General features: G+C 41.5%; 1 protein-coding gene across 2 annotated transcripts in view; it reads left to right on the forward strand.

The window, feature by feature from the left end:
• Window positions 1-12,102, forward strand: part of LOC122395228 (circadian locomoter output cycles protein kaput-like) — a 68,227-nt gene that overhangs the window by 8,669 nt on the left and 47,456 nt on the right. The window contains exon 2 of one of the 2 annotated variants that reach the window (XM_043392651.1): window positions 3,611-3,701. In XM_043392651.1, coding sequence (XP_043248586.1) covers window positions 3,611-3,701 — 91 coding nt within the window. Of the gene's footprint in view, window positions 1-3,610; window positions 3,702-4,512; window positions 6,384-12,102 lie in introns of those variants that run through there. The other variant, XM_043392650.1, reaches the window with a different exon arrangement.

The raw sequence follows: 12,102 nt of genomic DNA on the forward strand, positions 1-12,102 counted from the left end.
GCCTACGGGGGTAAAAGAGCAACGGCGCGCACGGTTTATACGCGGGTAATCCCCAAGGTGTGCGTGTGCTCTTCTCCCCCCCTCCTCTGACGACGATCGACACGTTCTCGCGATCAACCGACGACGAAACTGTGGGCCGACTCGGTGCACGCGCGACCGCCCGCCGTTCCTCCTTTTCTCGAGCGATGCTGTTAACGACATCGCCGCACCAATTCACTTTACTTTCCATTCCTCGTCGGAATCGTGCCGATTATTATTTCAGTATCGCGAATTAGACGAAACATGTACTGCTCCCGCGATCGATACGCTCCGCCAGTGCCTGCTCGACCGTCTCCACTGCTCTTCATTTTATGATTTATCCGAGTAACTGTTATCCGTTACCGTTACGTTACAGTTTCTTCGTTAATTAAAAATTATCAAAGCTTTGTGTACTATGCGTCCGCAAGAAGTGGCAACTGAAAGGGGCAGGATAGTTGAGTAGATTCAAGAGTCCCCAGGCGAGTTGTCCATGGGGGTGGTTACACAAGTGTCGCGTGTTAGGTTCACCTGGATGATATTTTCTCACGGGGACGTCTAATAACAGGTTCCGTTTATCGTCCAACGCGTTCACTGTCCGGTCTCTCAGCGGCGCATTCAATAGCACGGTGAATGTGACCCATATACGGGTCATAGACAGTGAACGTGTTGATTCGTGGGCGTACAAACTGCAATATAATATCTTTCTCGAGTGATAAAATAAAGATGTTCAACTCGTTGACTCGGAGCTGTTTTGATGGAATTATTCATTATTTTTCGAGGATTCGTTTATCGGTTATTTGATGGGAGACGTAGGAATGAACATCTTTGTCATTGATGGGAAATAGAATATGTTATCAATTACACCCAATTTAAGAGTTTCATGGAAAATTCTAAAGGTAATCCAAACGTGACTGAATCAGCATTCAATCTCTCAGCAATATGATCAAGCAAATGTATCCACATCTCACCGACCGTAAAATTAAAAGATAGATGCCCACGAATAACTAAGAAACTGTACGTCTACACAAGACATTTCCAGAACTTTATTTCCCCTTAAATTGAGTTGAAACCACCCATGAGAATGGTCAGTCATCCCGTAGGTGTTGGTCTGTGTTCGAAACGGCTGCAAGCGAGTGCATCGCACGTTACCTCTCGCGTCGTTATCAGCGCTGTCGTATAGCGCTCACGCAGCGGAACCCAATGATAGTAGAGCGATGTCGACGACCCGGTATATCAACACAGACCTACCTGACGTCAGTTTCTAGATACAGAGGCGTCCAGCTATGTGGCCACGAACACACGGATCCGAGCTGTTAGAAAGCATCAAGAACCCTTGTTGTTCCACTCGGTAAGATCCCGGACCTCCCAATCGATATCTTTATTCAACGAAAGGGTGGAGTGGGTCCTCCTATCGGGACGATTTTATCGGATATCTGCTCGCAAACCGCCACGAATCCATTTTGTCGTTCTTCTGCACGGCTCGTAGTATATTTCCTTTATCTTCCCGAACGATACCCGCGGCCGTTATCTGCGTCGAATGCAAATGTTTTCGAATCTCGAGCATTCGTCGCGATCGAGACTCGTGCTCGTCTCCCCGAAAACCCGTAATTGAAAATCACAAGCTATCAGGAGCATTCCGGCGAGAACGTTCGAGCAGAGAGTCCCGCAATTACAATCTTCTTTTTTTCCTCCAACGAGCGATATTGACCGTGTCTGTGGAAACAGTACCAGAGATATTTTAGATAAAGCGAATACGCGAATAAACAGCTTCAATTGTTTAACAGGCCGTGAGCATGTTTTGAGAACAGCTTTACGCAAGATCCCGAAATAACCCTGTCTGTATCGAAGGCTTAAAAATGCTCAAGGAACGAACACGAACGTCAAATTTTCGTAAGTTCTTCGCCCAAAAAAATTCGAGTGAAAATATATTTTCTCTTACGTAAGGACGTTCGAACATTTTTCTATCATTTTTCCTGCCCAGTGGATTCGTTTTCCTGTTGGCTGGAAACGTTTTTCACGGTTTATAACGGGTAAAATTATTAAAAAATTTCCATGCAGAGTTTCGAAACGAAACAATAGGTAAAATCGTTTCCACAGGGACGGATGGCCGCGCAGAAGCGTTAATGCAGCCCAGCCGTGTAATGGAATATCGCGTCTGTGAACAAAAGCTCTCTTGATCCTGGCCAACATCGGCTGATTGTTTCGAATCGCTGTTGTTATCCAAGAGAATAGGCAATCGGCCGTCGCGTTTCGCCCGTGATTGCAACTTGAATCGCGACGATTGCGATACATCGTCGAACACTGTCGGTTTCGATTTAACTTCGTCCCGTATTTCTATTATATCATCCGTAATAGAAATACGCGACTCGCAGCGTAGCATCGTTTATAGAGTTACCCGCAAAATGCTCGATAAAATATGGCAAACAACAGTTCGATTTTCAATGTTCAAGAATGTCTTTCGCTTTGGAACTTTGTAAACGTTCGTTTTTCTATCTTAATCTTCCTAAGTGATACTCGCGATGGCGCACAGAGTGTCGCGTAAATGGGAATTCAGAACAAAAATCATAGCTTCTAAACCAGTCAATTTTCGACCTAACACCTCTTACACTTTTTTAAAGAGAATACAAAGATGCATTAAGTGATGCACAAAAATTATACATTTTTCTTAAAAAAAAATTGAATCGACCTTGATTTTTTGGTGAATAAAAATTGTTTTAATAATTTCTATTCTTGCAATTTCTTGTCAAGAGATTACTGTGTAACTTTTGTTCGAAAAGTTTTTTGATTGGCTTAGAGGAAGTGTTCGGGAAGAAAATCATAACTTTGCATCTGTCTGTTTTTCCTTTATTTCTTTTTAATTAAAATATAAAATAGATACAGAAACAATTTCTTATCCTGTAAATAAATAAATATGTTCCTTTATTAACATTTTGGGATATAAGAATTTATAAAACATGGACTTTAGTTTTTTCAAGTTTGATGCAAAATAAAATTTTCTGCGAGGTTAAAGTGACGCACGATCGACGAAGGAACTTTTTCTATAAATACTCCGAGAATATAAAGCGACTAATTGCATTGGGAAAATTAGTTTCTCCAATTAACGAACACTTTCGCGCGAATCTAATTACCTGCTGCTATGTTCGTACACGGTAGCACAAACAAGAATAGTATCTTTGCATAAAATAGAACCTCGACGAGTAATTTCCAACGCGACTGATGTATCGCAGTTCTTTGCGCGAAAGTTTTTCTGAACAACTGTGCAGCGTGCATTTGTACAGAATTCGACGCTGTCGAAGCTCGAGAAACTTTAACAGATTTCCTCGAATCAACGTCAAACGTGATCGTTAGGAATGCGCTGTATCTCGAGAACGTTCATTCGAATAAAATGTTTCGCGTCTTTCTCTCGAATCTTTAACACCGATTCACGAATCGTTGCATTATATTTATTCGATATGTTACTATATGGTCCAAATGAAAGTTTACACAGATTTTCTTTTGGTTTTTGTTTATTATAGTGAGCGATCTAGAATACATAATAATTTTATTATCAGATGACAGTATTAATAACGATGTTTTCTTTGTTGCATTCCAGGGAAAATAAAAAAAATGAAGGATGACGTGGACGACGATGACGCTAGCGGGTCGTCTTCAACTTCTGCGCCGGAGACGACGATCTCGTGCGGGTAAGATCCCTAAGAGTAAATATTTATTTATAATTTCGTCGATACACAATTTATTAACGCGATCGTGTCTATTTCCTATTAGCGCAAAAATGATACAGAGCGTCGTTGCTCGGTAGGGCGAGCGTAATTGAATTTATTTAGCGCGTGCTGCAAACGCGCATAGGCGATCGAAAAGCACGATGAACCGTAGTCGCGATGTTTCGAACGTAATTGATGTGTAGCGGTCAGTTAATATCGGGGGCTTTAATTCCTACGTAAAAACACGCGGTGAACGCGAACCATTAAAGCATAAGAGTTGTCCGAGCACTCGGATTCCAGCTGGATTTATTGTTATTATTATTTATCGATATCAACGAGCTCGCAGCTTTTACGTACATTTGGAAAGTACTTAATTACAGTAGCATCGATCTAGATACTGTGTTAAATTTCGTGGCCTATTGGAAATAGTTCCAATTCCATAAAACCATGAGAGACTCTGGGAGTATGATGTTACGTAAAAGGAACTCGAAGGGTTAATAATAATAACAATTTGTTCCGTTCGGTCGGTAGGTTTACCTTAATCGAATTCTCGCGCGTAAATCTCGGCGAGAGGAGCGCGCACGCACGAAAAATGTTCTTATCGCGCGAGTTGTAAGCAGCCTCACACAAGGGATCCGCCTAAAAATGTGTTGTTATCATGGTGCGCAGTCCGAGCGCGGATAGCATTGGAAGAAGGCGCGGGGAGCGACGATTGGTCGCCGCGACGGTAGGGGAACCGCTGATTGTCGCGAAAAGTGGGGGTAGCGCTCCGCCGGCAGTTCGTATCCGACTGTCGCGCGTGTCGCGTCTCCGTTGGCCGTTGCGCTGCCCTTTCGGCGATCGTTCCTTTCTTATATTGTTTATCATCGTGAAATCATACGACCGTTAAACAGCGCGACACGCAGAATCGATCACCGAGGATCGCGAACGGGAATCGAGGGCGAGCACGCGTGTGCAGTTTTGAACCGCGCACCGCGATCCGCGAGCCACGTTAAAAACGTTTTAAGTGAACTGTGTCGAGAAGTGCGTTCGTTCGGAGGGCCCGGTACACGAGAAATTCCGGTGCTGTTTTTAACCCGCGCGAAACTGGAACGTGTGTTGTTCGTCGTATAAATAGAGGATAATCTCGGCGCGGGTACGAGCGTTGAAGTTTGTTTAATCGGACCAAGTTCGCGTGTGTCGCGCTCGCGCCCCCCCGAGCGGCATCATACGTGGCCCGACAGACACTAAACCGACTCGTATCTCCGGAATGCATAGTCGACGGGTATTTTCTCCGTCCTAAGAGACATTTGGGACAGTGTGTCAAGGCCAGACGATTCCTACAACTGAACATTGTAGCGCGAGTCCCGCTTTGGTCGTGGCTAGCGCGAACGATGTAACGGGGAACGCCAACGGAAGAGGACGCGCCGTGTGCATCCCGAAACCTCGCGCTCCACGGATCTCTTATCGATCGCGAAGCACGCTTACGAGGGAAGACAGTCGGCTCTCTCGGTCGATCGATGCCCTCTCGCGATCCCTGCGTTCACTCTGCGGATTTCCTGCTGCGACGGGATCTAGAACACGGTGTCAAGGTCGTCGTCGATCCGTCCTAAGGATTTCGCACGGCGGGAACGTTTGTCGCTCGTACGTGACATCTCCGACGCGGCGAGATCAGTGCTTTACGGAATCCGCGTACGCGCGCGTGTTAAATCGACCGTCGCCGCGGCGTACTTTCTTCGAAGGACACCGTGTCTGTGGCTGTGTGTGCGTGCGTGCGTGTGTATTTTCGCCGCTTTTCGACGCGTTGCGCGGGAACCGAGCGTCCAAACGTTTTCTACACCACGGCAGATCCGGACGGAAAGGCACGCTCGTCCAAAACATTTACCAACGAAGAAGCGTCTCGTGTTTCGTCTGGTCGCGTTCTCTCTTCGTCGCTCTCTCTTCGTCGCTCTTCGCGCCGGTCCCGTACCCGGTTTCGGCGAATGTGTTCGCTTGTATCGCGAGCCGTAGAGATAGAGACGTTTTTTTTTCTTCTTCTTCTTTTCTTTTTTTTTTTATCTCCGCTCGGAGAAACGAGCGATCGAACGAGCAAGATTAACCGGCGACCTGGCGGCTAATTTTAATTCGCGCAACAAACAAGACCGCGAAGTCGAAGTCGTCGCGCGATAACGGGCGAGAGAACGTTACGGACCGACGACGTCGGAACCGCCGACCGTCGCTGTTTCGCTACCGCGGTTCTCCAATATGGCGAACGTGTCTCGTGCTCGGAGGACCGAGTCTCGTGCCATCGAGGTCGCCCTGAATTAGACCTTACCCGTTATCGAGACTCCGAGAATAGTGAATTTCTGTGAACAGACAAGATACGGGCACGCTGGTTACCATTATGACAGCCGACGATGATCTATCGATCGCGAACTTGCTCATCTTCGATCGTACAAAGATACTTGGACGTACGTGTGCACGCGCGAACCGGTTCGCGTTCCCTTGAAACGAATCGAGTGGGTTCGGTAAACGAGTCGTGTCTGTAAAAAGCGGCAGCAAAATGTGGATGAAACAACAGGAACAAGTGTACCTGCACCCTCAGCAGCAGGGACTGCATCCCGGGATCATCGGAACGGTAGAACGGACGCATCATCATCATCATCATCATCATCGATCCACCACCGTGAATTTGCCTGGTCCAAGGTCAGACTCGTTGTTCTATTAAGAGATAAACTGTCCAAGAAGCGTCAAGGTGAACGGATATGCGTGTAATTCGGGTTCGGCTTTAATCGTTCGACCGTACCCCCTTGACTGCCGGGGTGAAATAAATTTTTTTTTTTTTACACTGCTTTCCAAGATGGAGTCAATTTTTTTTTTTTAAATTCACCGTCAAGAATTCGCGATTTGGACAATAAGATCAAGCTTCGTGGGGGGGAGTGAATAATAATTTTTAAAATATCTTTCGTCGACGAGATTCACAGATTTTTTTAAAATTCCGTCGTCCTGGATTTCCTGTGCTTTCATCGTGATTTAACCATTACCAAGATCGTCGAATGTTACGATGCGATTCAGAAAATGATGCTCGTGCCAAATGATCCGAGATTTTATACGCCATTTTATCGTTTCTCATTCATAACAGTTTCTTTGGAACTTTTAAATGGGTCTGGGTTAGGTTGTCACTCTTGATTCGTGTCCTTGCAGTTTTCGATCCCATTGACCGATTATTTCCACGTAAATACAATCGAAAGAATACAACTGTAGCTACAGTAACGCGGTGCTTTAACTCGAGTCAGTCAGCCATTTTATTTCCCCCAAATCGACTATCAAACAGTGAACGACGGTGTGTTATTAATATCTTATATTAATATCGGTGTTTCGAAATCAACCTAAAATCGCTGATATGGCCGATAGTGGACCGGGAACTATATTTGGTCGATTTAACGTGGTACATGCTCGTATTTACGTCACTGTTGGGTTAACTCGTTATTAAACCGTGAATTGTAAAATCAACTTAAAGATCGCCACGAAACAAGTTCAACTTGCTCTCCTCATGCCCAATCCAACGTTCTCGAATCTTACGCTAAGTTCAAGAACAAATTGCAACCAAATTACACCGACAGGCTAAAGAATAACAGTACGAAACTTGAATACTGAATTAATCGCAGTCTCATTCTTCAGTTCGATACTATTCGGTAATTCTGTGCAATAGTTTGGTAACAGGGAAGAAAACAATATTATAAAGCGATCCAAGGATTATTATTTCTTTGTCAGTCGATTTTGACGTGGATGGTTGGACTTATTGTTAATTATTATCGCATACTGATCGGTTCTCAGCCCGTGAGCGTCGATTTTCGCGCGTCGAAACGAGTTTCGGCTCGAACCACGCGGAATACGCCGATTCGGTAACTGGGTTAGCAGTTCGCTGATAATTTGAACGTCGTCGCCGTGCTCGGTTTGATATTCTTCCCCGGAGAAGCAATCAACGTTGTCACTCCCTCCTCTTCGTCACGTTTTATATCCTTTTAATTGTATTACGGTCAACCCGATCGGTTTCGAAATTAATGCAAGACAGAAGCGGTGCAATTCTGCGTGTAACTCGCGGCACGGAGATTGCAAAGGTCACGATATTGTTTCAACCTTGGAATCCGTATACTTTACACAGACAACTCGAGCACAGATAGCAGTTGACATTATGTTTATTATCTACGTGTATCGACTGCCAGGATGGTCCACTATAGTAAACCCTTAACATCTTTATTCAAGTTTGTATCGTCCAGCAATAGCTTTTAATAATTAAAGGTTTGCAACATCTGAACACTTTGACTGCCACGTGACCCATATATGGGTGACAGGATTTACTACTATGATACTAGAAAAATTAATTCTCAAGTTAAGACGTTGAAGGAAATAAATTTGAATAGAATTTCTGAATTTTAACAAGGTTACAAAAATAAGTAGTGAAACAAATTTTAGGTTATGTAGCTTACAATGGTCTAAAATCAAAATTTTAGGTTTTGATCTGGCAGTGAACGTGTTAAAGAGCGATGCCAGACGTCCAAATAAGACGAAATTGTATTAAATTAGATAGATAACAAATTTCAGAAAAATTATTATTTTTAAAAATACCACTTTTAAGGTAGTATCCTCAATTTTTTTTAAAGATTTAATTTTGAATCAAATGGGTCGATGGACATCGATGGTTGCTTCTTGTTTTCTTTAATAAAAAAAAAAAAATATTTGCTTTCTCGCAAGCCATGCACGGGATCTCGAATTACACTTCGTCGTTCGTGATTTTCATCGTATTTATGCACGTAGAGTCGCCAGAAGGATTATTCACCTGACAGATAAACACTCTGTGTATATCAGCGAAGAATTTCGAGCAACAAACGCGATACGTACGGCAGAAGGTCTTCGAAAGTCTCCTCTTTTTTATGTTATCGTGCTTGTTGATAAATTTTGTTCTCCGACCTTGTGTACGTTAATCTGTTTTTTGAATTATCGGAATATTGCGACTGAAACTCTCCTCGTTATTTTTCGTTCGATCATAGGTTACTGCATTTAACCTTTTGGAGAATTTTATTTCAATACGAATCACTAGTATTTTGAGATATATTCTTTTTATATTTATATATGTAACTCTATTAATTTATAAGAAACGAGCAACGAGTTTGAAGGATGTTCATTTTCCTGAACCTATTGTACTTTGTGACACGTTTTGATCAAAATTGTCAGACGAGTAAATCACGGAAATAGTATCGAAGGAAAAGAAATTGAATCAAGAAAAGCAATTTTCACTCCGCCGAGATACAATGATCTTATTTCGCTCTTGCCTCGGGTTCCGACAGACTTATGCACTTTTCAGAAATTTGAAACCTGCAAAATAATTCCTTCCAGTCTTCTTGACTGAGTCTTCGTTAAAAAGTTATTAACAATTAAATTAAACAATTTCAAATCGGTCTGGAAAAATTATTTTCGATTGCAGGGGGCAATTACAATCATTTTTGGTCATTACACGTACCGTCGAAATCCTTTCCACTTTCGAGAAAAAAAATCGAGAAGGCCTGGAATTTTTCGGCGAGAAAAGAATTTTTCAAATCGTTCTAAAAAAATTATTATCGGTTGCGGGGGTCAATTGCAATCATTTTTGGTTAATAGACGTACCCCCGAAATCCTGCGCATTTTCGAGAAAAAAAATTCAAGAAGTTGTGAAATTTTCGAGAAAATTAAAAAATTTCAAATCGATTTGGAAAAATTATTTTCGGTTGCGGGGGTGGATTACAATCATTTTTTGTGAGTACACATACCCCCGAATTCCTGCGCATTTTCAAGAAAAAAATTCAAGAATGTGTGAAACTTTTCGTCGGAAAAAAAATTTTAAATCGTTTTGGAAAAATTATTTTCGGTTGCGGGAGTGGATTACAATAATTTTTGGTCATTACACATACCTTCGAAATCCCACCCACTTTCTAGAAAAAAATTCAAGAATTCTGAAATTTTTCGACGGGGAAAAAAAAATTTCCAATCATTTTGGAAAAATTATTTTCGGTTTCGGGGGTCGCATACAATCATTTTTGGTGAATAGACATACCCCCGAAATCCTGCGCACTTTCGAGAAAAAAATTCAATACAGTCGGAACTTTAAATATTAATAGCTTTTTAACAAAGCCTTCATCAACAAATTAATATTCTTGATTATCGTCTTATTTTGGCCTCTACAATCTCCCATTAAAATTTTTCCCAGGCTTAGCCGGACACACTGTATAAAACAAACCTATGAATTCTATTAAAATCGCCGGAAGTAAAAATGTTTAGGTGAACGTTGCTCTGAACTATACCAAACAAAAGTTGGTTCCAAGTTTGTACCAAAAAAAAGTTGGATCGGGAGTTGATCTACGCGAAGTCGATGAAATTGCATGGTCGTTTCACGCGCTGATAGCACGATGAATTTTCACGAACGCGATGCTTCTGTTCGCGATACGAAAATTGGAAGAGGGGGGAATTTTAACGAGAGTCCAGCGACGAAAACCGGTCGTCGTTCTGGTCAAATATTATCGGAACCTTCGTCAGATCGGCACCTTTCACGCAACCGCGTCCAATTCAATTTCTCGAATTAGAAAACCACGGTAGAACCGTCGTGGCATAGCACGACCTGTTTTGTTCTACATATATTGGCAGGTAGAACCTGCCTAAAACTTGCTTTCTCCACGCACGGTGGTGAGAGAGCATCGCCGAGACACGTGTCTCCAGTACGCGAAACATTTGTTTCTACATGGCTTCGTACACCAGCCTTACAAACCTCGTTATTTTTTACAACGTTTCCTTGTTAACGACTCGCGGTCAATTTTTTCGTTAAAACGAACGATAAAGTAAACGATACGATGCTCGTTTGCTTAGATACGAGCAGAGAACAACACGACGTAAAATTAGTAAAACAGTGTGTTTTACTAACATTTTGTTTAAAGGCCAAGGTTGCAACGAGGTGATTGCTATAGCGTAATCAGTCAGCCCCAGTTTCGATTCGAGGTGCATTAATTTTATGTTTGAATATTCTAACGCAACAATTTATGATTTATGTTGACATTCGCGTGGATTACTAATAGATATACATCGTTGAAGAATGATGGTGACACTATGATAAAGTAGAAGCTCGTTTGCATAGATACGAAACTGTAGCTGCATAAAGTAGAGATAATGTAAAATTTATCCAAGTATTATGGTGACCGGCGCTTCAAGCTTCTTCCAAGCATTTATATAAATAAAGAAAATAGCGCCAGTGTCTTTCGGAATGCTATTAAAAGAAAAGTACACCATTCGACTATTGGCTAGTTTCCTGACTCATGCATAGTGAGTCACTGTGGGTACACAAAAGCTCGTTGACCAGGTGTTATGTATTTACCAATTATAAATAAATAGCTGTAGCTTAAAGTCTGTCAGACCCTTAACGACGATTAATGCTGTAAATATCAAAAGAATATTATTTTTTGTTAATTCATTGTACATCAGCAGTAATTGCTGTAGTGTTTTGTTCAATTGCAATTTACGTGCTTTTAAATATGGGCAGTATCACGAAGTCCATTTTAAAATATTCCGCGTGTGTCATTATTTTGGTAAAAATAGAAATCAGGCGGTGAATTTAACCTTCCTTTTTATCGAATTTTTTTTTTTAGATATTTATATAAATTCGTATATTTATTATTCCATCTATACATACACGTACAATGATTCCAAAAGCCTTAATAAAAACGTGCATTCGTATACACATTCTCCATGTTTCACTATGCCATGCAAATTTTTCAAATCTTTTATGCGTTGCACTTTCTCCATGCTAATATTCGACCTGATATTCGTCTGATTTTCATGCACGAATTTACTTCCGTTGGCGGACACTAAATCTTAAAATTCACCGGTCTTATTTGACAATTTTTTTAATTTAACAATCGTTAATAATTAAAATGGCTTCCCCGAATTATTTCTCTTTCTATATATTTTCCATTTATCAATCTTTTTCTTGGCTATTCCAAAAATTTAAATGAAGCATAATTGGTGTAAAGTGCACTTGCATTCCCCAAATAATGCAAAATCGCCTGAAACGACTGACGAGTCATTTATCGTTTGTTTCAATAAACGAAAGACAATATTTCTTTATAATATTCAGCCTACTTGATACGCTAATACTTTTGTCCAGGTATAACATAGTTGCAGAACACATTCCCCCTAGTTTATCAGATAGTCATACAGTCCATGAAATAATTAGGAATTTTCATAATTTCCATCGAATATTCGCGGATCAATTTGCGCGAAATTTCAGTCGTTTGACGTCCATCCATTGTTTCCCAATCGTAATTTTTTTTTTTTTATTTATTTGTTTAAAGTCGCATCAACCGCTAAGGGTTATTAGCGACTCGGAGAATACATTTTTAGA

The sequence above is a fragment of the Colletes gigas genome, unplaced genomic scaffold, assembly GCF_013123115.1.
Source record: "Colletes gigas isolate AHSC1104 unplaced genomic scaffold, ASM1312311v1 Colletes_gigas_Sc00005, whole genome shotgun sequence".
Lineage (NCBI taxonomy): Eukaryota > Metazoa > Arthropoda > Insecta > Hymenoptera > Colletidae > Colletes > Colletes gigas.